The sequence below is a fragment of the Somniosus microcephalus genome, chromosome 17, assembly GCF_052327205.1.
Source record: "Somniosus microcephalus isolate GS21.2 chromosome 17, FLI_Smic_1.0, whole genome shotgun sequence".
Taxonomy (NCBI): domain Eukaryota; kingdom Metazoa; phylum Chordata; class Chondrichthyes; order Squaliformes; family Somniosidae; genus Somniosus; species Somniosus microcephalus.
The window spans coordinates 73,635,914-73,663,150 of NC_141003.1; the positions used below are offsets into that span (position 1 = coordinate 73,635,914).

Below are 27,237 nucleotides of genomic sequence, written 5' to 3' on the forward strand. Positions count from 1 at the left end.
CTACCAACTGAGCCAAGACTGATGGTTGTGATGTCAGATGAGGGATGAAGCGAACAGACAGGAGGCGGAAGAAGGACAAAGAAAGACTACATTCTACAGATTATAGATATTTGGGAGAGAGTTCTTGGTCTAATTGTGGGTGCCATATAACTGTCATGTTGTACCATGACAGCAAAACCACAGCACAAGTGGTTTCCAAGAATCATCTTAACCCGGAATGTAGATTACAGCCTTGAGCTCAGTGCCGAGTACGGATTAAACCAGTCACATTTAAAACAGGCTGACGCCTCTGGAAGGGGCTGTGATGGGAGCACTTTAAATGTTTGCACAGTAACATCACTGACAGAAATTTCTAGCCTCCTCTAACCTGTAGTTGTGGGACCAGAGGAGGTCATCCTTCTGACTTTGTGTTATCAGCAAGCTTGGATATATGGCTCTCTGCTCCTTCTCCTAAGTCATTTGATGGTGGAACTTCCCCAGATGGCTCAGTCTGTTAAATTCACTGCCAACCGAACCAGGCGGGTCCCAGCTTTGATCCCCGCTGTGCGCTGAGCTCTCTGATCTTCGATGTAACAGCAGTTAAAACTCTACAGTTGGCCTCAGTGCCAATGGAGGAGGGTGGCCCTCTGGAGAAGTTCTATGGTCAGATGACTTGGATGAAGGAATAGAGAGCCGCATATCCAAGTTTGCTGGCGACACTAAGTTAGGTGGCACAGTGAGCATGTAGCTGGGAGCAGAAAGTTGCAAAGGGACATTGATAAATTAAGTGAGTGGCCAAAACTGGAGCAAATGTAGTTCAGTGTGGGGAAGTGTGAGGCCATCCACTTTGGGCCTAAGAAAGGTAGACCAGAGTGTTTCCTAAATGGTGAAAAGCAAGGAACTGTGGAGGAGCCGAGAGATTTAGGTAGGGGAAGAAGCCGCTAGGGTCCCTGCTCCTGATTGTTACCCAACGACCCTCGTGCATGTGTGGACACAGGGTTAACAATGCTGGGCTCAGCTGTGGTCTTGCCCACGATCAGTTAGCCCACTCGCTGTATAGGCTCAAACATGAAGAACTGAGTGAGGCACTGGAAAACTCTGTTATATAAGAAAAATGCCCATACTGATCAGAGGGAGGAAGGAAATGAATCTTATTAACACTCTGCAGGATTGAAGCAGGTGTAATTCCATCTCCATGCACTCCCACACTCTAACTAAACTAAAATGCAACATTATATGAAAAATGTTTTTTAATGCAGTCCTGTAAATATCTTGGCGGCTCCCCTTGGGTCTCCCACAACCCAGTTGGCACATAGTTATGTTACTGGACCCATAGGTCATGGGTCACCGTGTCAAGTTGTGAAATGGGATTCAATAAATCAGATACATTATAGGCGAGCACCAGGAGCCTCTCACTTGACCCTTAGTAACCCCTTTGTTTGGAGAAATTAATGGGACTGAAAGCCGATAAATCCCCTGGACCTGATGGTATACATCATAGGGTTTTAAAAGAGGTGGCCATAGAGAGAGTGGATGCATTGGTTGTTATCTTCCAAAATTCTATAGATTCTGTAACGGTTCCCACAGATTGGAAGGAAGCAAATGTAACCCCACTATTTAAGAAAAGAGGAAGAGAGAAAACGGGGAACTATAGACCAGTTAGCCTGACATCAGTAGTAGGGGAAATGCTAGAATCTATTATTAAGGACGTGGTAACAGGGCACTGAGAAAATAATAATAGGATTGGGCAGAGTCAACACGGATTTATGAAAGGGAAATCGTGTTTGACGAATCTGTTAGAGTTTTTTGAGGTTGTAACTAGCAGAATAAATAAGGGGAAACCAGTGGATGTGGTGTATTTGGATTTTCAGAAGACATTCGATAAGGTGCCACACAAGAGGTTATTAAACAAAATTGGGGCTCATGGGATTGGGTAGTAATATATGGATCAAGGATTGGTTAATGGACAGAAAACAGAGAGTAGGAATAAACGGGTCATTTTCGGTTTGACAGGCTGTAACTAGTGGGGTACTGCAAGGATCAGTGTTTGGGCCTCAGCTAGTCACAATCTACATCAATGATTTGGATGAGGGGACCAAATGTAATATATCCAAGTTTGCTGATGATAAAAAGCTAGGTGGGAATGTAAGTTGAGAGGAGGATGCAAAGGGGCTGCAAGTGGATATAGACAGGCTAAGTGAGTGGGCAAGAACATGACAAATGGAATATAATGTGGAGAAATGTGAAGTTATCCACTTTGGTAGGAAAAATAGAAAAGCAGAGTATTTTTTAAATGGTGAGAGATTTGGAAATGTTGGTGTTCAGAGGGACCTGGGTGTCCTTGTACACAAATCGCTGAAATATGCAGGTACCGCAAGCAAATGGTATGTTGGCCTTTAATACAAGAGGATTTGAGTATAAGTGTAAAGACATCTTACTGCAATTATATAGGGCCCTGGTGAGACCACACCTGGAGTATTGTGTACAGTTTTGGTCTCCTTACCTAAGGAAGGATATACTTGCCATAGAGGGAGTGCAACAAAGGTTCACCAGACCAGTTCCTGGGATGGGGGGATTGTCCTGTGAGGACAGATTGAGTAGACTTGGCCTATATTCTCTGGAGTTTAGAAGAATGAGAGGTGATCTCTTTGAAACATACAAAATTCTTACAGGGCTGGACAGGGTAGATGCAGGGAGGATGTTTCCCCTGGCTGGGAGCCTAGAACCAGGTGTCACAGTCTCAGAATAAGGGGTCGGCCATTTAGGACTGAGATGAGAAATTTCTTCACTCAGAGGGTGGTGAATCTTGGAAATTCTCTACCCCAGAGGGCTGAGGAGGCTCAGTCGTTGAGTAGATTCAAGACAGAGATCGATAGATTTTTGAATATTAGGGGAATCAAGTGATATGGGGATAGTGCGGGAAAGTAGAGATGAGGTAGAAGATCAGCCTTGATCTTATTGAATGGCGGAGCAGGCTCAAAGGGCCGAATGGCCGACTCCTGCTCCTATTTCTTATGTTCTTATGTCTTCCTGATCAAGGCCAAGCTACGCGGTGACTAAATGACGCATTACACGAGATTCTGGTGTTTACTTCCGTTTGTAATGAGGCCCACTAGCCTACGGTGACCAAACAGGTGAAATTCCCTTCATATTAGAAGGATTTTGAGCAGCATTTTGGAGATTAGGTTCCACTATCCCATCCGATTTGCTGTGGAAAATGGAAATCGGGGGCTTTGTTCATGCTCTTTGCCGGCTTTTTCGGGAATGAGATCAGAAACGAGCAATAAGATATTTATTACAAACACATGGAAAGAAGGGCAAGACTGCCAGGTCCATTCATGCTCACCACACCCTTAGACAGTGTAGCCTCTTGTACCACTGTCCTCGACCACTAGGGGTGCTAACTCTTGGAGTAGGCAAAAGAAAAGTGACCAATTTAAATGTCAGGAAACATTCTGGGAGATTCCTCTGCGACTCCCATAAATAAATCAAGCAAGATCCCAATGTGACTACTTATTGATTGTTTCTTTCCCCGCCTCCATTGCTTTGTACTCGTTAATAATCTCCATCAGCTCCCTATCTCCAGAAACATGAACATGTTGTGACTATGACCTTTGAAGCCCTGCGCATGCACGATCCTGAGGGCGAATAACTCTCAGTGTTGCCAATGGGGACCGGAATCTACTCTACAAGAGTCGATTCAAAGCAGGCAGCAGTTTCTCACTCACCGCTCTAACAACCAGGAGAGGGGCAGCAAAAGCCTCTTAAGCCGCTATGATTGTAAGAGGTTCTCTCTGAGTAATGGAGCCCAGGGAAAAGCAACCCACTTAATTGGCACCCCATCCACCACCTTAAACATTCACTCCCTATGTTATGTCCGTGTATGTTAATGTTGTGTCCTTCAATAATCAGACAACAGACTGCAGGGAACGATTCAACAGGTGTTTACTGAATGAGGTTTACTCTAGAACTAACTGTACAGATCACTACTCAGGGTTTATATACAGGTGTGGTCACTGCCGGTACTACAGTATACAGGAGCTGTAAAAAGTAGTTCTCTCCCTTAAGGTATATATACATTACGTACATTACACCCTCCACCACCGGCGTACCGTGGCTGCAGTGTGTACCATCTACAGGATGCACTGCAGCAACTCACCGAGGCTTCTTCAGCAGCACCTCCCAAACCTGCGACCTCTACCACCTAGAAGGACAAGGGCAGGAGGCGCATGGGAACACCATCTCCTCCCAAGTTCCCCTCCAAGTCTCACAACATCCTGACTTGGAAATATATCCTCGATCCTTCATCGTCGCTAGGTCAAAATCCTGGAACTCCCTCCCTAACAACACAGTGTAAGTACCTATACCACACGGACTGCAGCGGTTCAAGAAGGTGACTCACCATGATCTTCTCGAGGGCAATTAGGGATGGGCAATAAATGCTGACCTTGCCAGCGACGCCCACATCCCATGAACGAACAAAAAAAATAAACAAGACAGGTTGTATTACAGCCAGGAGTGTGTCAGGGAGGATTATAATGAAGGGGGGTGTTATGCTGTGGGCTAGTTAATTATTCTTTAGGGTTGGCTGCACTGTACAACTGATATCCAAGGTGTTCTCGTGGCCCAGGAGCTCTCACTCTGTTCACCCGTGTAAATTGCCATTCTCTGCCTCTGATTGAATATTTAGAATGTAATTAACACCGTTAATTACATTAACATCTGTTAACATGTGTACTCCGGACCCTGGAGTTTGTGAGAGGCCGCTATAAATTTACTTTGTGCAGATCATGAGATACCAACAGGAGCTTGCATTTATATAGCGCTTTCAACATAATAAAGTGTTCCAAGGTGTTTCACGGGAGAGTAATAAAACCGAATTTGACACCCTGGATTTATTCGGACAGTGGGTCAAGGAGGTAAGTTTTAGGGAGCATCTTAAAGGAGGAGAGAGAGGTAGAGAGGGGATTCCAGAGCTTAGGGCCAAGACGGCTGACGACGCGAATGCCAATGGTGGGGTGAAGGGAATGGAGGGGATGCATAAGAGGCTAGAATTGGAGGAGCGCAGAGACCTCCGAGGCTTGTCGGGCTGGAGGAGGTTAGAGATAGGAAGGGGCAAGTCCGTGGAGGGGTTTGCACACAAGAATGAGAATTTTAAAATCGAGGAGTTGGTAGATGAGAAAGATTTGGAAGGCCATCGGCCAAACCTGGGTCACCCATCCAGAGCGACCCTGTTTGAAGTAGTGTGCTGGATGTTCATTTTCTATACCATTTACCACTTGAAAAACCTCTCTGGTGCCACCTTGTACATCTACTTTGGCATAACAGGGAGCTTAGGCTGATGCATAGCCCACCCTCCCAAGCTACATTAAAACCCTATTGCTCTGTCCCCTCCTTATCCATACACTATAAACATCATGTAGATGGGGGGCTCTGGAATGATAGTTGCATTATGCATCGACAGCTGGGATCATTGGCTCCCGAATTTCCTCAGACGTTCGGACCTCCGGCCATAACTTTGGTTGTGCTTTTTCTGGGATTTTCCAGGGGAAGTTTGTAAGGGGCAAAACCTCCACCCACCCTGTTCACGAGACAAATTATGCCAGAGGGTGGCTGCTGGTGGAGGTGGGTGGCGGGGGAGGTGCAAGGAACCCCTCCCTAACTCTGGGAGTTCCCACTTCCCCAGCTCAGTCGGGACCTGGTATCAGGCATCCCCACAGTAAAGAAAGAAAGACTTGCATTTATATCGCGCCTTTCACAATCTCAGGATGTCCCAAAGTGCTTTACAGTCAAGAAAGTGCTTTTTTGAAGTGTAGTCACTGTTGTAATGTAGGAAACACATCAGCCAATTTACGCACAGCAAGGTCCCACAAATAGCAATGTGATAATGACCAGATCATCTGTTTTAGTGATGTTGATCGAGAGATAAATATTGGCCAGGACACCAGGGAGAACTCGCCTGCTTTTCTTCGAAATAATGCAGTGGAATCTTTTACATCCACCCGAGAGGGCAGGCGGAGCCTCCATTTAATGTCTCATTCAAATGATGGCACCTCCACCAGTGCAGCACTCCCTCGGCACTGCACTGGAGTGTCAACCTAGAATCTTGTGCTGAAGTCTCGGGTGGGACTCGAACCCACAACCTTCTGACACGGGGGCGAGAGCTCTACCCACTATGGGTGGGGGAGGGTGAGGATAAGAGTAAATTGGCGAGGGGGATCTTGCAGCACTGCTGTTAGATAGTTCCAGGCTGGACCAGCAGCGGTCTGGGGGTAGAGTAGCCAACTGCCCTCTCGGCTTTTGAACCAAGAAGGGAAACGTGCGGGAAAATAAACTGCAGTGTGAAACATAATCAGCCATGTTTCAATTGGTTCGATAAAAGAGGCTGTAAGCTGTGGACTGGGCAACAGAACCAATTTCCTCCTTTGTTGGCTATTTATTTTCTGTCACTTGGATTCTTCTAAGCAGCCCAGTATCATGGTTCTTGGAAGCTGAATTCATTGCCCAGCAAGTGGCAGAACCACTTAACTTGACCATTATTCATAGCTTTACAGATTGCCTGCGCGTCCCCCTCGTCCTGTGTCCAGTCGTCATCCTCTTTCTATTTCCACCGTTATTTAAATGAATGTAGTCTGATAAATACCAGAGACTTGTGCGATCGCCTCCTTGCACTGACTTCATTTCGGGAGTACTTGTACGTAAAGTACCCCAGAGCGACCGTTCTCCTCTTAAGTGGGATCAGTTCAGTGAAACATGAGCCGTCCTCTGTTTGATGTCTGATTGCTCAACCCTGCCAGGATTTCAGTAGGAGCTCAAATCTTTTTGAGTCTCTACTGGCAGAAGTTTAGCTTATTCTTTTCTATTATTGGATAGAAAAACTTTTACATTTTTAATTAAATAATGATTGTGACTCGGTTTCACTTACCTCATTTCTCACTGTTCCATTTACAACGTCCAATCAATCTCATTTTAGTGAGCATCCCATTGGAGATTTGCTGCTTATCTTGTACCCAGTGCTGCCCTCGGAGATAGTGCCCTGATATAAACAAGACCGTGCTAGTGCCTCAAAGGGCTGCTACATGGTTGTTATGGTGGCTGGATGTCACCGGCTGCCATTTTTATCTGTTTGCAACCAGCCCGAGCTCTCAGTCTCCCCACACAGCCCGAGCTCTCAGTCTCCCCGTACAGCCCGAGTTCTCAGTCTCCCCGCACAGCCCGAGCTCTCAGTCTCCCCATACAGCCCGAGCTCTCAGACTCCCCATACAGCCCGAGCTCTCAGTCTCCCCATACAGCCCGAGCTCTCAGTCTCCCCATACAGCCCGAGCTCTCAGTCTCCCCATACAGCCCAAACTCTCAGTCTCCCCATACAGCCCGAGCTCTCAGTCTCCCCGTACAGCCCGAGCTCTCAGTCTCCCCGTCCAGCCCGAGCTCTCAGTCTCCCCGTCCAGCCCGAGCTCTCAGTCTCCCCGTCCAGCCCGAGCTCTCAGTCTCCCCATACAGCCCGAGCTCTCAGTCTCCCCGTACAGCCCGAGCTCTCAGTCTCCCCGTCCAGCCCGAGCTCTCAGTCTCCCCATACAGCCCGAGCTCTCAGTCTCCCCATACAGCCCGAGCTCTCAGTCTCCCCGTACAGCCCGAGCTCTCAGTCTCCCCATACAGCCCGAGCTCTCAGTCTCCCCATACAGCCCGAGCTCTCAGACTCCCCATACAGCCCGAGCTCTCAGTCTCCCCGTACAGCCCGAGCTCTCAGACTCCCCATACAGCCCGAGCTCTCAGACTCCCCATACAGCCCGAGCTCTCAGTCTCCCCGTCCAGCCCGAGCTCTCAGTCTCCCCGTACAGCCCGAGCTCTCAGACTCCCCATACAGCCCGAGCTCTCAGACTCCCCATACAGCCCGAGCTCTCAGTCTCCCCGTACAGCCCGAGCTCTCAGTCTCCCCGTACAGCCCGAGCTCTCAGACTCCCCATACAGCCCGAGCTCTCAGACTCCCCATACAGCCCGAGCTCTCAGACTCCCCATACAGCCCGAGCTCTCAGTCTCCCCGTACAGCCCGAGCTCTCAGACTCCCCATACAGCCCGAGCTCTCAGACTCCCCATACAGCCCGAGCTCTCAGTCTCCCCGTCCAGCCCGAGCTCTCAGTCTCCCCATACAGCCCGACCTCTCAGTCTCACCGTACAGCCCGACCTCTCAGTCTAGAACATGGGGGTCACAGTCATAAACTACCGTGCTGCGGTTTCCTTGCCGTCGGCAGTAGCCATTCATAAAATCGCCCACTTCCCTTCATTTTTTTTTGTTCTTGCTCCATATTGTGTCCTCCATCCAGTGAAGCACTGATTTATGGTAAAGATGGAAGCCATGTTTCTAGTTTTAACACAAAAAAATAGTCTTCACATCTAGCAGAGCAATGTAGTCCTGCTAGAAGTCTTCAGAATTATGAAGGGGGTTCGATAGGGTAGACGTAGAGAAGATGTTTCCACTTGTGGGGGAGACCAAAACTATGAGGCCATAAATATAAGATAATCACTAATAAATCCAATAGGGAATTCAGGAGGCACTACTTTACCTAGTGAGTGGTGAGAATGTGAAACTCGCTATAATAGTTGAGGCGAATCAGCGTTCACCGCACGAGCTGACAGCCTGTTCCACAGGTCCACTATTCTCTGGTAAAGTAACCACCTCCTAACTTCTAACCTAACTCTGGCCTTGTATAACTTGACATTGTGACCCCTGGTCCTCCCTAACTTATTTAGTTGAAACAAATTGTCTACACAAACACAATCTATTCCCTTCACCATCTTATAAACCTTGATCAAATCAGCCCCAAGTCTACGCTTCTCTAAAGTGTAGAGACCCAGCTCTTTGAGCCTATCTTGGTATCTAAGATGCTTCAAACTGGGAATTTATCGTGTGACCCTTTCCAAAGCCTCAAAAGGTTAGTTAGACCACACTTGGAGTGCTGTGCATAGCTCTGGTCTCCATATTATAAAAAGGAAATAGAGGCACTGGAGAAGGTGCAAAAAAGATTCACAAGGATGATATCAGAACTGAGGATATACCTATCAATAAAGGCTGAACAGGCTGGAGTGCTTTTCTGTAGAAAAGAGAAGGTTGAGGGGTCTTTAAAGTTATGAAGGGTTTCACAGGGTAGACGAAAGAAGATGTTTCCATTTGTGAGGGAGGGCAAAACTAGGGGCCATAAATATAAGATAGTCACCAATAAATTTAATAGGGAATTCAGGAGAAACTTCTTTTCCCAGAGAGCGGTGAGAGTGTGGAACTCGCTACCACAAGGAGTAGTTGAGGCAACTAGCATAGATGCATTTAAGGGGAAGCTAGATAAGCACATGAGAGAGAAAAGAATAGAAGGAAATGCTGATAGGGTTAGATGAAGAGGGGTGTGAGGAGGCTCGTGTGGAGCATAAACAGCAGCATAGACCAGTTGGGCCGAATGGCCTGTTTCTGTGCTGTAGATTCTATGTAATTCTATGTAATATCACCCACCATGTGAGGGAACAAAACTGGGCACCGTATTCTAACTGAGTCCAGTCAGCCTCACTCGTTGATGGAAACTGGAAGGGTTGGGCTTTCATCGTAAGAACATAAGAAATAGGAGCAGGAATAGGCCACTTGGCCCCTCGAGCCTGCTCCGCCATTCAATAAGATCATGGCTGATCTTGGGCTCAAAGCCACTTCCCTGCCTGCTCCCCATAACCCTTCACTCCCTTATCTTGCAAAAATCTGTCTATCTCCACCTTTAATGTGTTTAATGACCCAGCCTCCACGGCTCTCTGGGGCAAAGAATTCCACAAATTTACGGCCCTCTGAGAGAAGAAATTCCTCCTCATCTCAGTTCTAAAAGGGCGACCCTTTATTCTGAAACTATGCCCCCGAGTTCTAGATATCCCCACGAGGGGAAACATCCTCTCTGCATCTACCTTGTCGAGCTCTCTCAGTATCTTATGTTTCAATAAGATCACCTCTCATTCTTCTAAATTCCAATGAGTATAGGCCCAACCTGCTCAACCTTTCTTCATAAGTCAACCCCCTCATCTCTGGAATTAACCTAGTAAATTGTCTCTGAACTGCCTCGAATGCAAGTATATCCTTCCTTAAATAAGGAGACCAAAACTACGCAGTACTCAAGGTGTGGTCTCACCAATACCCTGTACAGTTGTAGCAGGACTTCCCTGCTTTTATACTCCAACCCCCTTGCAATAAAGGCCAACATTCCATTTGCCTTTTTGATTACTTGCTGTACCTGCATGCTAACTTTTTGTGTTTCATGCACAAGGATCCCCAGGTCCCTCTGAACTGTAGCATTTTGTAATCTCTCTCCGTTTAAATAATAATTTGCTTTTTTTTCCTGCCAAAGTGGATAACCTCGCACTTTCCCACATTATACTCCATCTGTCAAATCTTTGCCCACTCACTTAGCCTGTCTATATCCCTTTGCAGATTCTTTGAGTCCTCTGCACAACTTGCTTTCCCACCCATCTTTGTATCATCCGCAAACTTGGATACATTACACTCGGTCCCTTCATCCAAGTCATTAATGTAGATTGTAAATAGTTGAGGCCCCAGCACCGATCCCTGTGACACCCCACTAGTTAAAGTGTTTCCCAACCGGAAAATGACCCATTTATCCCGACTCTATGCTTTCTGTTAGTTAGCCAATTCTCTATCCATACTAATATACTCTCCCCAACTCCGTGAGCTCTTATCTTATGCAGTAACCTTTTATGTGGCACCTTATCGAATGCCTTCTGGAAATCCAAATACACCACATCCACTGGCTCACCTTTGTCCACCCTGCTCATTACCTCCTCAAAGAACTCCAGCAAATTTGTTAAACATGATTTCCCTTTCCTAAAACCATGCTGACTCTGCTTGACTGCATTATGATTTTCCAAATGCCCTGCTACTGCTTCCTTAATGAAGGACTCCTGCATTTTCCCAATGACAGATGTTAGGCTAACTGGTCTATAGTTTCCTGCTTTCTGTCTCCCTCCTTTCTTAAATAAGGGCGTTACATTTGCAGTTTTCCAATCTGCTGGGACCTCGCCAGAGTCCAGGAAATTTTGGTATATTGCAACCAATGCATCCACTATCTCTGCAGCCACATCCGAAGCTGCTACCTCGACCTGCTCCCCAACTTTCCACCATTTTCTGCTTTTTAATCTCAGATTTCCGGCATTAAATTTTTGCCACGGCGCACTCGGGAAATCTAGCAGTCGGGATAGTTTTGAGTGACAATTCGGTGCATCGGTCGCTGTCACTTTAAATCCGTTTTAGTGCGTCACCATTTCCTGAATCTGAACTAAATCACGAGGCACCTCTTAAACGGCAGAATCAAATCAGGTCCCAGACACTGTCCATTTTTGAATTGCTTTCCTAATTAACTGCAGTCAGGCGTGATTGGCAATAAAAGTTCCTGCGATATATTTTGCCTTGGGCTTTCGACACAGGATTGTTCCACCGGAGTAGAAAGTATGGCTCGTAATTATTTATAAACCGCTTCATTTTCATAAACATAATACTTAGTCTTATTTATCACAGAAAATGACTTCAAAAATCACAAGCCATCAGCTTGTTAATGAGGTTACAAGGGGGTGGAAATGCTTGTGATGCCAAGAGCTTCAAAAGGGATTCAAGCTCAATTTAAATTCTGCAGCTCTCACCTGCACTGTTGCCCCGGGCATTCATAGGAAGCTCTTAATAAGGTGTAATGGAGCTAATGTTGGCATTTCCCAACTTTCCCCTCACTGAATTCCCCACTTGAGCAAGTTCATAAAACTGGTACTAAGTAACTGTACTCATTCAACACTCTGGAAACCTCTGATGTTATTTAACGAAAGAAAGAAAGACTTACATTTATATAGCGCCTTTCACAGCCTCAGGATGTCCCAAAGCGCTTTACAGCAAATGAAGTACTTTTTTTGAAGTGTAGTCGCTGTTGTAATGTGGGAAATGAGGCAGCCAATTTGCACACAGCAAGCTCCCACAAACGGCAATGTGATAATGACCAGATCATCTGTTTTTTAGTGGTGTTGATTGAGGGATAAATATTGGCCCAGGACATCAAGGAACATTGGGTGGTGCAGGGGATTAGGCACTGGTCCTTCCTCTCTGGGGCCTACGTTCAAATCTGACCCAGACTGCTGTGAGGAAGGTCTCTTTAAGCCAGTTGACTGTAAGACCCCTATGTCAAGTTGACGCCTTGGAGGTAGTTCAGAGGGGTAACCACACAACTGATCCCAAGCATCTCAGAGGACTGAGTTCCAAGGAGAAAGTTAGGCTTTTCAGCGATGAATGGAAGTGACTGACGGGGTCCTCATAAGAGGTATCTATGATGGTAAATGGTATAGAAATCTGGAGCATGACTGCAAATTAAACCATGACAAGGAATAGGAGGGAGAGGTTTAGGGCTGGTGTCAAAAAAGTTCCTCCTCACACAGAGTGATCGATATTTGGAATGGCCTTTTGGACAGGTTAGTGGAGAGAAAAAAACCTGGGCTCATTTAAGAAGCGGCTGTGATTGGGGGGGGGGACCTTGATGAATGAGCGAGGAAACACCGAATGGCCCTATTGATCTTGTGAGAGAAGTTTGGCCAGACTCAGTGTGGTTCCTGATGGGTATGGGCAGAGAGAGCACAGAATGGTTTATTGTAAGAGATTGAAGGGTGTCACAGTGCAGTAGGTTAGGACTGAAGGTACATCATTGGGGCAGATTACAGAGAGCTTTACTCTGCCTCTAACTCATGCCATACCTAGTTTAAGAGTGCTTGATTCTGTGCTAAAACTGGTGAGCACAAAAAATAGAAAAGAGGCAATATCATCTTTGTCCCATTCTAAAAAGAGGTGTGCACGATGCTAGTGTTTTGCATTGATGGTAACTTTCATCAGGCATTTGGAACGAAATTCAGGTGGACGTGAGCTTTGTTGCACTTGGGATTATTCTCGAGCAATCACCACAACTCAGCCTTCAGCTCAAAGAGTTGCCTGTAGGAGGACCATGAGGTAACAGTGCAGCGTTAGAAGTCCACGCACATAATAGGTGAGACATCTCGAGAAACTGTGAGATAATCCACAGGAAGAAAAATTATTTCCCACATGTAATACGGCTTTGTCTTTTTTTTCTTCTCATTATTGATGTGACTGTGGAGGAACCAGAGGCAAGATGAGAATTTTATTTGCGTAGAGAGTTTTTATGATCTGGAATGTACTGCCTGAAAGGATTATTATTATTAAATGGTCGCCCATTTAAAACGGAGATGAGGAGGAATTTCTTCTGATGGTCGTAAATCTGTGGAATTCTCTACCCCAGAGAACTGTGGAGGCTGGGTCATTGAATATATTTAAGGTGGAGAGTGACAGATTTTTGAACAATAAGGGAGTGATGGGTTATGGGGAGCGAGCGGGGAAATGGAGCTGAGCCCAAGATCAGATCAGCCATGACCTCATTAAATGGGGGAGCAGGCTCGAGGGGCCGAATGGCCTCCTCCTGTGCTGTATCATGCTATGATTCTGATGCGCCTCAATAACTTCAAGACTCAAAGTTAACTGAATAAAACAAGGCTTTTATTAGCAAAGAAAGATGCCTGTGTCTTCACCTAGCATTCTGGTGTTCTGCTGCAAGACAAGCCTGGGCTTGTCTTAAGTAGGGCCAGGTATGGGCGGAGCCGACACACCCAATGGGGAGAAAGGAGGCGGTGCACTATATACAATACAAGGTAAAACACAGGAGCAGGCAATACAAACACAGGAGCAGGCAATACAATATATGTAGTTAAATACAGAGTCTGATGAATGACATATTTCATCACATTCACCCCTTCCACAGATTTAGTCTGTCCGGGGGTGTGATAGTCCTCTGTGACCGACGTAACGGTTGCGGTGCCGCGGGTGCCGGCTGGGTGTCCCGGGTGACCTCCTGGGTCTCTGCCGGGGGCGCCACCGGGGTTGTTGAAGGAGTAGGTGGTGGGGGTACCATTGGCTGGTGTTCTTCTGGGGTTGATGAAAAAATAGTGGGTGGAGTGGGTGGGTAATAGTTGTTGTGGTTGTTGTCGTTGTTGCTGTTGTTGTTGTAGTCATTGTCGTTGTTGCTGTTGTTACCGGCTGGGGCGAGGTCTTTTATGGACACAGTGTCCTCCCTTCCGTCGGCGTGCCGGACATACGCATATTGTGGGTTGGCGTGGAGCAGGTGTACTGGCTCCACGAGAGGGTCCGTCTTGTGGCCCCTCACATGCTTCCGCAAAAGTACCGGACCTGGGGTGGAGAGCCATGACGGTATGGATACGCCGGAGGTGGATTTCCGGGGAAACACAAACATTAGCTCATGAGGCGTGGCATTAGTGGCGGTACACAATAGTGACCGTATTGAGTGGAGCACATCTGGGAGGACTTCCTGCCAGCGGGAGATAGGGAGGCCCTTGGTCCTTAGAGTTAGGGTGACTGCCCTCCATACTGTCCCGTTCTCTCGCTCCACCTGACCGTTACCCCGGGGGTTGTAGCTGGTGGTAGGGCTCGTGGCAATCCCCTTGGACAGCATGTACTGGCGTAGTTCTTCACTCATGAAGGACGCCCCCCTATCCGTGTGGATATAGCTTGGCATACCGAACAGGCAGAACAGGCTGTTGAGGCATTTAATGACCGTGGCGCTGGTCATGTCTGGGCAGGGGAAGGCGAATGGGAAACGGGAGTATTCGTCCACAATGTTCAGGAAGTAAACATTGCGGTCGACGGACGGGAGGGGGCCCTTGAAATCTAAGCTAAGCCGCTCAAAGGGCCGTGTAGCTTTGATTAGGTGGGCTCTATCAGGGCGGTAGAACCGAGGCTTGCACTCAGCGCAAGTGCGGCAGTTCCTGGTCAGGGACCGAACTTCCTCAATCGAGTAGGGTAAGTTGCGGGACTTTACGAAGTGGAACAGCCGTGTGACCCCTGGGTGGCAGAGGTCGTTGTGGAGGGTCTGTAGCTGATCCCCGGTGGCGTTGGCACACATCCCTCGTGAGAGGGCGTCGGGGGATTCGTTAAGGGCCCCCGGCCGGTATATGATGTCGTACTCGAAGGTGGAGAGCTCGATCCGCCACCTAAGAATCTTATCATTTTTAATCTTCCCCCCTCTGTTTATTATTGAACATAAACGCTACCGACCGCTGGTCGGTAAGTAGGGTGAAGCGTTTGCCGGCTAGGTAGTGCCGCCAGTGGCGCACTGCCTCCACGATGGCTTGGGCCTCCTTTTCCACGGAGGAGTGTCTGATCTCGAGCCCCTGGAGGGTCCTCGAGAAGAAAGCTACGGGCCGCCCCGCCTGGTTGAGGGTGGCCGCCAAGGCAAAGTCAGACGCATCACTTTCCACTTGAAAGGGAGTGTTCTCGTCCACTGCCTGTAGCGTGGCCCGCTCAATATCCTGCTTAATGCTTTTGAAGGCAGCATGGGCCTCAGCAGAGAACGGGAAAGAGGATGCTTTCAAGAGGGGGCGGGCTTTATCGGAGTAGTTGGGGACCCATTGGGCATAATACGAGAATAACCCCAGGCACCTTTTCAGGGCTTTGGGAGTGTTGGGCAGGGGCAGCTCCCGTAGGGGGCGCAATCGGTCGGGGTCTGGTCCGATTTCCCCATTCTCCACCACGCTGCCTAGTATGCAGAGGCGCGTGGTGTTGAAAACGCACTTGTCCTCGTTGTAGGTGAGGTTGAATTTTTGTGCGGTTTTCAGAAACCTCGCGAGGTTTGAGTCGTGGTCCTGTTGGTTGTGGCCGCAGATGGTGACGTTGTCGAGCTAGGGGAAGGTTGCCTGCAAGTGGTGGTCATCGACCATGCGGTCCATCTCCCTCTGAAAGACCGAGACCCCATTCGTCACCCCAAAGGGGACTCTGAGGAACTGGTAGAGGCGTCCGTTTGCCTCGAAGGCGGTGTATGAACGGTCCTCTGGTCTGATAGGGAGCTGGTGGTACGCTGACTTGAGGTCGATGGTGGAGAACACCTGGTATTGGGCGATTTGGTTCACCATCTTGGATATGCGGGGTAGCAGGTAGGCGTCTAGTTGGGTATAGATGTTGACTGTTTGACTATAGTCAATCACCATCCGCTTCTTCTCGCTACCCCTCACCACCACCACTTGGGCGCACCACGGGCTGTTGCTGCGTTCAATAATGCGCTCCTTCAGGAGCCTGTCTACCTCGGTCGCGATAAACCGCCTGTCCTCCCAGCTGTACCTCCTGCTTTTGGTCGCTATTGGCCGGCAGTTAGGGGTAAGGTTCGCGAATAGCGAAGGCAGCTTTACCTTCAGGGTAGCCAGACCGCACACTGTGAGGCGGCTGGGTCCCACCGAAATTGAGCGTGATGCTTTGGTGGTGGCACTGAAAATCCAGGCCCAAGATCACGCTCACACATAAATCCTTCATAATTAACAGTTTAAAATTATTATACACAGTGCCTTTAACGGACAATCGTACCGCGCAGTAACCCGCAATAGTCGATATCTGGGTTTTGTCAGCCATAGAGATCGTGCCCTGAGTAGGGACTATAGTTAGAGAGAGTCGTTGTACCAGATCAGGGTGAATGAAGCTCTCCGTGCTCCCGCTGTCAATTAAACATTTAACCTTGCACTCGTTTACCTCGATGTCCACCATCGATTTGGATAGTGGGTGCGGTCTGGACTGGTCCACTGTGATCGACGCCACTGTAGGGCCCTGATCGGGACAAGATGGTGGGCCACACGAGGCCGGGTAAGATGGCGTCCACGATGTCTGCTCGCGAGATGGCGGACCCCACGAGGTCAGACAAGATGGCGTCCAAGATGGCCGCTCCCGCGGCGGTGGCGGTTTTGCCTGCGGGGTTCCCTCTGCACACCTTCCCAAAGTGCCCCTTCTTACCGCACTTACAGCAGGTGGTGCCTTTCGCCGGGCACAGGTTCCTGGTGTGCTTCGGCTGCCCGCAGAAGTAGCATTTGGGGCCCCGATGCGTCGCGGCGGTCGTAGGGCTTCTGGGGGGAGAGCAGGGCCCCGACGGTGTTGGGCTACTGGGCGGGGAAGCAGAGGCGGCATGGGCCGCGCGGCCCGACGAGTAGGAGTCAGAGTTCTTCTGAGCCACATCCAGCGATCGCGCTGTGTCCACAGCCTGTGTCAGATCTAGGCCCGTTTTCTCTAGCAGTCTCTGCCGGATGTAATTAGAGCTAAGGCCTGCGATAAAGGCATCCCGAATAAGCTCATCTGTGTATACCGTGGCTTTCACGTCTTTGCATTTGCAGTCTTTGCCAAGCACTTTTAGTGTGACTAGAAAGTCCTCTAGCGACTCTCCAGGTCGCTGTGTGCAGGTAGCAAGCAGGTGCCTGGCGTACACCTCGTTGGTAGGCCGCTGATAGCGGGCCTTTAGAATGTTGCAGGCATCCAGGTAGGTGGCGGCATCTTGGATGAGTGGAAAAACCCGGTGGCTTACCCGATTCTGCAGGATCCCGAGTTTCACATCTCCGGTGGCTTTAGAGGCTGTGACGGCTTCGGAGTTGGCCATAAAAAATTCCAAGCACTGGAACCAGTGTCCAAACCGTGCCGATGCATCCGAAGCATGCGGGTCCAAATCCAAGTGTTCCGGTTTCAAAAGTTGATCCATCGTTAAAAGTTTGCTAATAAAATTGATGCGCCTCAATAACTTCAAGACTCAAAGTTAACTGAATAAAACAAGGCTTTTATTAGCAAAGAAAGATGCCTGTGGCTTCACCTAGCATTCTGGTGTTCTGCTGCAAGACAAGCCTGGGCTTGTCTTAAGTAGGGCCAGGTATGGGCGGAGCCGACACACCCAATGGGGAGAAAGGAGGCGGTGCACTATATACAATACAAGGTAAAACACAGGAGCAGGCAATACAAACACAGGAGCAGGCAATACAATATATGTAGTTAAATACAGAGTCTGATGAATGACATATTTCATCACAGATTCTATGATAATTGAGTTGTGAATTAAGTTAACAGGGAAGGCTATTGAAGCAAACAGTATAAATGTTGCTTCGTCAATCATGACCGTTCTTTAAACTAAGCTCGAGCACTAGGCAATGTGGCCTTTAATTTGTTTTCGGTGCGCGGCCTATTCGAAATACCGCGCGTGCGCCGTTTTTCCCATTTCAAAGCCAGTGAGTCGGCTGCGCGGAAGCTCCAGAGCTTAAAGGGAACATTGGTATTCGGGTGGCCAACTCTGGTTGGATGCATTCCTGGTGGTTTCATCACACGACCGCCTGCCTCCAACCGCCCCGCCCAGTCAAACAGCCTTTTTTGCCTTCTCCAATATTTTTACAACCAATAAACTAAAAGCTTTCAAAGAAAGTGAAGAAAACTCTTTTTAACGCCCCTATGATATTTCTCCTGGGTATTGTTTGCAGCAGCGTCTGGGAGATCGCTCATTAATTCCAGGAGGCTCCAGGATGATCCTGGAGGCTTGGCAACCCTATTGAGTATGTCATGGATGTCTTGAAACAGCTGCTTTCTGAACGTATTGAGCAGAACTTGGACAGCACGAACCAGTGTAAATGCGTTCAAGAGATGGTTTCAAGTACCTCTCGGAGAGAGAAGGGATTGAGGGATGTGGTGAAAAGGCTGGCGGGGAATTGTTGGGCACTAATGATCTGTTCCTAAAACCTCTTGTTTTCTTATATATGCCAAATCCTTATGAAACATAGAGATAAACGTTTCAGTCTTTGGAGTTGATGGCACTCAGCAAGGCCGAGTTTTCTTTTTGTAAATGATTTTTCTCAGATTTTAACACTGGTTTGCATGTTCTACATTTTGCATACATTGCATCTGGAGTAGCATATATTAATCCAGCTATATATATTGCTATAAGCAATGCTACGCGCACCAACACCAGGTTATTGTGTTGGTAGCATAAGGGGAGAGCTTAGGGTGAACAATACAAGAAAGGCTTGCCTGGGAGCTCGCTTGTTGATTTGATATCATTGCTGTCCCCCAAAGGTTCCCGGATACAGGCAAGAGCGAGTGGAGAAGGGCTTGACGCTGTTTGGGCAGCTTATCAACAACAAGGTCTTCTTATTGACTTTCATCCGGACGCTGGAGTCACAGCGGAGCTTCTCCATGAGGGATCGGGGGAACGTCGCTTCGCTAATCATGACCGTCCTTCAGACTAAGCTCGAGTACGCTACCGATGTCTTGAAGCAGCTGCTTTCTGACCTCATTGACAAGAACTTGGAGAGCAAGAACCATCCCAAACTTCTGCTGAGGAGGTAAGACGTTGCTGATTGGATTACCTGCTCCATTTTAAGAAAGATCCCAGAAATGCAGTTGGAATATTCACAAATACAGCCGATCAGGACCTAGTGAGAAAACAGCACTTCTTATTAGGAATTACCAAGGGTGTTGACTAAGGTGAAGGGTTCAAACACCAGGGGACACAAGGTAAAGAGCAAGAAGGGAGGTCAGGCAGAATATTCTCACCCAACAAACGGTATTAATGGGTCCAAGAGACAGTTGGAGAGCTGTGGTGAAAAGGCAGGCAAAGAGAGTTCATCTGGCCAAAAGAGGTGGACCTGGACCTCGTCAAGTCCGTACAAACTCTCAGGTAGTGTTGTACTTCTTTGGACAGTGTTATCTTTGGAAAAAAAGAAAGAAAGACAGACTTGCATTTATATAGCGCCTTTCACGGCCACCGGACATCCCAAAGCTCTTTACAGCCAATGAATTACTTTTGAAGTGTAGCCACTGTTGTAATGTAGTTTGAGTAGATGCCTTGCTTCCTGCCAGTTATAACTGTGGTCTCCATCAAAAAGCATCTCCTCTTCCTGTCATATAAGGCAGAGTAGCACTAAAGATAAACAACGACGAAAGGTATGAGGTCAATTCTCTAATGGGAAAGCTTGGAAAAGGTACGTGAAATTGAACTGAAAACATTATTTATCACGATTGGAAGCCTGAGGTTTTACATACTCATGGATAAATCAGGGCTACTCACTAACTTTTGTTGAGGACCATGATGCCAAGTAGTGACTTGCCTGATCTGATACACCACCAACAACAACAACTTGCATTTATATATAGCACCTTTAACATAGTAAAACATCCCCAGGAACATAACTCGGACAAAAATTGACACCGAGCCAAAGAAGGAGACATTAGGATGGATGACCAAATGCTTGGTCAAAGAGGTAGGCTTTAAGCAGTGTCTTAAAGCTGGAGAGGCGAAGAGATTTGGGGAGGGAATTCCAGAGCTTAGGGCCTAGACTGCTGAAGGCATGGCTGCCAAAGGTGGGGCGAAGGAAGTGGGAAGCAGTGAGCAGGGCTTCTTGCTTGTGTCTTGAGTCCATTCAAGAGGCCAAGCCTTCCAAATTCACAACGACGGGGACCAGCATTGTAAGCAGCGAGCATAGCAGCAAACGCACTCCTTTCCAAATTCTGCTTCACTGGTGCGTGCGCTTCTGGAGGTGGGATGGTGGGGGTGGGGCAGGGATTTGCTGGGGGTCAGATGGTCATCAGGTCAGAGTTCATAGTGGGCCTTTCACGAGCGGTGCAGTGACACAGTAAATCAAGGCTCAGTGCTTGGCTTCCAAAAGTCGAGAGTTTGCACGGACTGGCACAGGGCCAGTGATCTGCTTCCCAGATAACAGCTGAAGAGGACATTGATCTGATGATAATGTTTCTTCCTGGCGTTCCCCTTGGAGCCATTGTGAGGAGATCACAGTCTGACCAGCGAAGGCGAGGGTGGTTTTAATGCTCAGCTCCCATTTTTTTGGAGATGTTAACTGTGCTTTAATTGATGATCGCATGTGAAAAGGCCAGGGTGGGCTGGAGGTCAGATTTTGCATGTTCCATTGAAATAGAGGGTCCACCCCGCTGGGCAGCAGTGAAGCAGAATCCTCTGATGTTAAAACTGAACATCGAAATCCCTGTTGTGGCCATAAGTCCCCGATCGCACTCTCCCAGAATACCAACAAGGTGGCCTCCTTGGCTGAGTGGCCATAACGGGACCAATCGAGCTTGAATTCAACTCCCCCGAGAGCCAGACGCATCAATGTTCAATCGATTGGGGTGAAAAGCGTTATCGGAGAAACTGATAGATCGAGGAGGGGAAGGATTGCTACTGTTCATTTTAGCACAAATGTCAGCACGGATTTCCAGTGTCCCACCCACGTTGACAGGATGAATTTCACCCCCTCCCCCTCCCACTGTCTCCCAACAGTCTGTAGAGCGAAGCTGAGTCTCACAGTACACTTGTCACTTCAGCAGGAGTCACGAGCCGCACTATCACTGCATATTGAACCATCTGGTACAAACTGAATTAGCTTCACAATCACTTCCCTCACCATTTGTTATAGAAGGCTCTTGTTATAGGTAAGGGCCAATTCCTGCTCTGTGCTGAATGGCGACGGAAGCTCTACACTTGGCCTCTGGGCTAGAGAGAGGAAAATTCGACCAGGGTTTCTGCTCCTGGCTGCTCTGTATGGGCCTCGGCATCAGCTTATCTACATGTGTAGTAAGCACTAGTAAAAGCAGACAGCTGAATCCCATCTAATACTACAAAAGCTCAGATTCAACATCTCTATAAACTGGTTAAACTGTGTACCCACACCTTTAGGAAAGAACAAACTTGTGTTTATATAGTGCCTTATCACACTGCTCAGACACATCCCGAAGCACTTCATTGAATTACTTTTTCTTCCAGTGCAGTCGCAGTTGTTATGTAGGTGAGTGTGGCAGCCATTTTGTGCAGTGTACTGTCCCGCAAACAGCAATGAGATGAATGACCAGTTCATCTCCTTTGTTTGGCATTGGTAGAGGGATGAGTTTGACCAGGACACCGGGAAGACTACCTGCCCTTCTTCGAAATAGTTTCATCAGACTTTTAACGCACAACTGAACAGGAAGGTTGGGCCTCTGTTTCAAGTCTCATCCGAAAGACGGCACCTCTGACAATTCATGCTCCCTCAGTACTGCGCTTGAGTACCAGTGTGGCTTATTGTTTAAGACCTGGTGTTGGAATTGAACCTCACCATCTGACTCAGTGGCAAGAGCGATACCACTGAGCCAAGCAGATAGGAGCTGATATGTATGAGCAGGATAAACTCTCCTGGTGATAGAAGGATCATTATTAATTAAAAGCAACAACTCTAACATGCTAATCATTTCAATGGCACGTGCACCTTCAGTTCTAATATGCAGTTTGTGAGTGATGTCTTTATGATTCTTGTGCGACCATCCTCTCTCATCCAGCTTAAGCTATATTCCGTCACCATTGAGGCCGTGTGATAGCCTGCCACTCCTAATCTCTCTCCCACAGTCGTGTTTATCTCCCGTGCACTGTTTCTCTGATAGATTCAGTCCAGAACTTACACTGCTTTCTGGTAACACTGCTTTCTGGTACCACTGCTACACAAGGTTAGGTAACTTAGCGATAGATGTGGACAACGCTGGCAAGGGCACATTTACTGCCCGCCCCCAGTTGTCCTGATAAGATGGCGGGCTGCCTTCTTGAAACGCTGCAGCCATTTGCTGAACACACGTCGTCTTCATCCAATACTGTCAGTTAAAGTCATCTCCAAATTTATTTTTCATTCCACCATCATTGGAGGCTGCTTAATACCCAATACATTCCTCAAGCTGTAAATATAGACAAGATTATGATAAATAGACATAGAGAAGATGTTTCCACTTGTGGGGCAGGCCAAAACTAGGGGCTATAACTATAAGATAGTCACTAATAAATCCAATAGGGAATTCAGGAGAAACTTCTTTTCCCTGAGAGTGGTGAGATTGTGGAATTCAGTACCAGAAGGAGTAGTTGAGGCGAATAGCCACAGATGTATTTAAGGGGAAGCTAGATAAACACACGAGAGAGAAAATAATAGAAGGGTGTGCTGATAGGGTTAGATGAAGAGGGGTGGGAGGAGACTCATGCGGAGCAGAAACACCGCACAGACCATTTGGGCCGAATGGCCTGTTTCAGTGGCGTACATTCTATGTAATACAGTGTTGGCTTGTACATGGTACATATTGTGCACCAGCAGTATTTACCAGCACTTGTTGTCTGGATTGAAAGCAAAGGGTGCAGCTGACATGCGCTTTAAGAGGCAGGCTCATTTGAGCCTGCCTATCGATCTGATTCATTTACCTCATGAGTGAGCCTGAGCTGCTGTTGCTTCAAATAAAATAAAAGCTTCTTATTCCCCACTTGGATTTTCTCCCTTTCTCTCCTGACTCACGCCTGAGGTGCAGTTTCACAGATGCCGGCCAGCTTCTGGTACCTTGCCGGAGCGGCCATTTATAGAGAACTTTGGTCAGACCACACTTGGAATACTGTGAACAGCGCTGGTCTCCATATTATAAAAAGGATAGAGAGGCACTGGCGAAGGTGCAAAAATAGATTGACCAGGATGATACCAGAACTGAGAGGTTGTACCTATCAGGAATGAAGCTGGGCCTCTTTTCGCTAGAAAAGAGAAGACTGAGGGGTGACCTGATAGAGGCCTTCACGATTATGAAGGGGTTTGATAGGGTAGATGTAGAGAAGTTGTTTCCACTTGCATAGTAAAAATATCCCAAGGCGCTTCACAGGAGTGTTATCAAATCTGACACCGAGCCACATAAGGAGATATTTGGACAAGTGACCAAAAGCTTGGTCACAGAAGTTGGTTTTAAGGAGCACCTTAAAGATGGAGAAAGAAATAGAGAGGTGGAGAGGTTTAGGGAGGGAATTCCAGAGCCTAGGGCCAAGGCAGCTGAAGGCACGGCCACCAATGGTTGGGCAATGAAAATCAGGGATGCGCAAGAGGCCAGAATTGGAGGAGCGCAGAGATCTCGGAGGGTTGTTGGGCTGGAGGAGATTGTAGAGGTAGGGAGGGGCGAGGCCATAAGGGATTTGAAAACAAGGATGAGAATTTTATCAGACTGGGTGCCAATGTAGGTCAGCGAGCACAGGGGTGATGGGTGAACAGAACTTGGTGCAAGTTAGGATATGGGCAGCAAAGTTTGGGATGAGATCAAGTTTAAGGAACCTTGCAAAATTACCCCAATATTCTCCAGTGTTCCTCTGCCTGTTTCCAAGGCAGCTCATTGAACCGGGGCCTGGTGCATCAGCCTCACTGGTCATGTTTGTAACTGTATCTGATGTTTGGGGAGGTAGAGTCCAAGGCCTAAAAATTCGGTTGATTTGCGCCTACCGTTAGTGCCCTAAGAGGGCGCTAATGGGGCGCAAAGCAACTAGCGCCCGGGCACGGCGCCACCAATGCCTCCTGTGAAATTCACTGGGAGGTTAACGGCGGCGGTAACCGTTCGCATCCCGCGGCGCTGCTCCGCTGGCGATGATGTCATTGCTGTGTGCAGCGTCTTGCTCGCGCCCCAGCTGCGATCTTCGGTAGCGCCCTCTGACTTACCACCGGATGCTATGCCCGACGGGATCAGGGGGGCCTACCTGCAGCCAGGGCGGCGCTAATTAAAGGGAAGGTGCCGGGCGGCCATTTTTGTTGCTGGCCACCTGCCAGCACCTGCCTCCGCTGCCGTCCCTGGCCTCCTCTGTAGCCCCCCCCCTCCGCGGGGTGCCGGCTGCGCTCCGTGAGCCTGGCACTCCTCTTGAGTGCCGGGCTCTTTTGCTGGCACTCCGATCCCGGTGGCCTAGCTGGGCCCCAGGTTGTGCAGCACAAGGCCCCTCCCCTTTAATAAGGGGAGGAAGGCCAGCAGTACCACGGCGTGGCGCTGCGACACCTAGCGCCGCGATATTCACTCGCAGCACCCCAAGAGGGAGGCGGGGCGCTTCCAGTAGCGCCCCGCTTCCCTTTTGGGGCGCTACTGATGAATTTTGGCTGCAGGGGCGCTAATTCTTTCGGGGCGCTAAAAGGAGCACCCCGGCGATGTTAGCGCCCCAGAGGGGATGCGACTCAATTTTTTCCCCCCAAGGGAACAAATAAATCCATTGAGCTCCCCCGGTGGCTATGTTTGTAACTGCACCGATTTGTGTCCAGCCGAGGGCCCAGGTTTGATTCCCAGTCTGTGTAGATCTCGGCTGGTTGAGGTGCTACAATTAGCCCTCAGCGCCTCTGGATTAGAGAGGGTGCAAAATTAGGCAGCGTTCCTGCTCCTGCACTCTCGCCTCTGAGTCAGAGGGTCTTGCGTTCGAGACCCACTCCAGAGACTGGAGCCCAGAATCTCGGCTGACATTTCAGTGCAGTACTTAGGGAGTGCTGCACTGTCGGAGGTGCCGTCTTTCGGATGAGACATTAAACTGAGGCCTCGTCAGCCCTCTCAAGTGGACGTCAGCGATCCCATGGCACTATTTAGAAGGCGAGCAGGGGTGTCCAGGCCAATATTTAATCCCTCAACCCACATCTCTAAACAAATTATGTGGTCATTATCACATTGCTGTTTGTGGGAGCTTGCTGTGCGCAACTTGGCTGCTGTGTTTCCTACATTACAACAGTGACTGCACCTCAAAAAAGTACTTCATTGGCTGTAAAGTGCTTTGGGACGTCCTGAGGTCATGTAAGGCGCTATATAAATGCAAGTTCTTTCTTGCGGTGACACCTGCTGGAAGGTGAAACATAGAAAAATAGGAGCAGGAGTAGGCCATTCGACCCTTCGAGCCTGCTCCGCCATTCAATATGATCATGGCTGATCCTCTATCTCAATACCAGATTCTCGCTCTCTCCCCATACCCCTTGATGCCTTTTGTGTCTAGAAATCTATCTATCTCCTTCTTAAATATATTCAGTGACTTGGCCTCCACAGCCTTCTGTGGTAGAGAATTCCACAGGTTCACCACCCTCTGAGTGAAGAAATTTCTCCTCATCTCAGTCCTAAATGTCCTACCCCATATCCTGAGACTGTGACCCCTCGTTCTAGACCCCCCCAGCCAGGGGAAACATCCTCCCTGCATCCAGTCTGTCTAGCCGTGTCAGAATTTTATACGTTTCAATGAGATCCCCTCTCATTCTTCTAAACTCCAGTGAATACAGGCCTAGTCGACCCAATCTCTCCTCATACGACAGTCCTGCCATCCCAGGAATCAGTCTGGTGAACCTTGGCTGAACGTGCCAAGAGAGGAGAGTTGAAACATCCCACAGTCAAATAGCCTGACAAGGCTCACTATTTGACCTTGGACCTGATGAATGGGCTTTGGGAAGAGGTTGCCAAGTAGCCGTTCCCCAGAAAATCCAGGCTGGGAGGAGGGAGGTGGCGCGAGAGGAGGAGAGGAGAAAAACTGGAGAGAGTAAAAGAGTTCTCGTATTTGATTATAAATTTTTTTTTTGGAATTAAAATTTATAACTTAATGCTTTATACATTTATTTAAACAAAGGCCTTTTCCATTCTGGAGCTCTCCCCCGCCCCCACCCCTCCTACCCGACCTGTCAAGAGCTGTGAGATAATGAACAGTTAACAGCAATCAAATAAGCAGGATTTAATTAATACTGTAATGCAGACATTTTTTGTGTGACTGCATTAAAATGCAATTCTCTCCATATTTTAATTGGAAGTCACACTTGCAATGGGCTGACTTGCACCAACTGCTCGGGATTGTGACAGGATGTAATTGCACAGGTCAATCTTCAAGAAGATTAAAATTATATTGTTAGTACTTGAAGTAATTAGAAATGTTTGGATGATGCAGTGCTGGTCTTATATTATGGAGATGAATTCACCATTGCGAGGGCTTCGTAAGCATCAGTGGATGAGCTTAGGGTGGTCCATAACCGTGGGGCAAATCTTCTGAATTAGAACTCCCGGTGTGAAGCCTCGCTCCACAGTAGGGTCAAATGGGCAGTTGGCCGTGAGGGTCTGCACGCCCACATTACATCCCTCACAATCTTCTGACTGTTCATGTTAATGACACATAGTTGGGAGGGTCAAGGACTGGGTGTCCTGACCTCAGCCTGATTGCTTGGTCTGTGTTGAGCGAAGTTCCGCGACCTGCAGATGCTCATAGATTACAGATATATTTGCTGCCAATCTATCTGTCTACAGCTATCTATCTTTATCTCTGTATCTCCCTATCTATCTTTACCTCCCTCTCTCTGTCCGTCTGCCCACTCATCTGTCTGTCTATCTTGCTTTCACTCTCTCCATCACTCTCTCTAGCTCCCTCTCTCTCTCTCTCCACCATCATAGCTCCCTCTCTCTCTAGCTCTCTCTTTCCACCTCCACTGCTCTCTCTCTCTCTCTAGCTCTCTCGCTATCTCTCTCTCTTGCTCTCTCTCTCTCTCTCTCTCTCTAGCTCTCGTTCTCCCTCTTGTTCTCTCTCGAGCGTGCGCTCTCTCTCTCTCCTTAGCTCTCTCTATCTC

General features: G+C 48.2%; 1 protein-coding gene across 6 annotated transcripts in view; it reads left to right on the forward strand.

Annotated features, from left to right (window-relative positions):
- Positions 1-27,237, forward strand: part of plxna4 (plexin A4) — a 691,435-nt gene that overhangs the window by 595,656 nt on the left and 68,542 nt on the right. For all 6 annotated transcript variants that reach the window (XM_086010677.1, XM_086010680.1, XM_086010678.1 and 3 more), the window contains exon 22: positions 18,932-19,200. In XM_086010677.1, the coding sequence (XP_085866803.1) occupies positions 18,932-19,200 (269 nt within the window). The remainder of the gene's footprint in view (positions 1-18,931; positions 19,201-27,237) is intronic.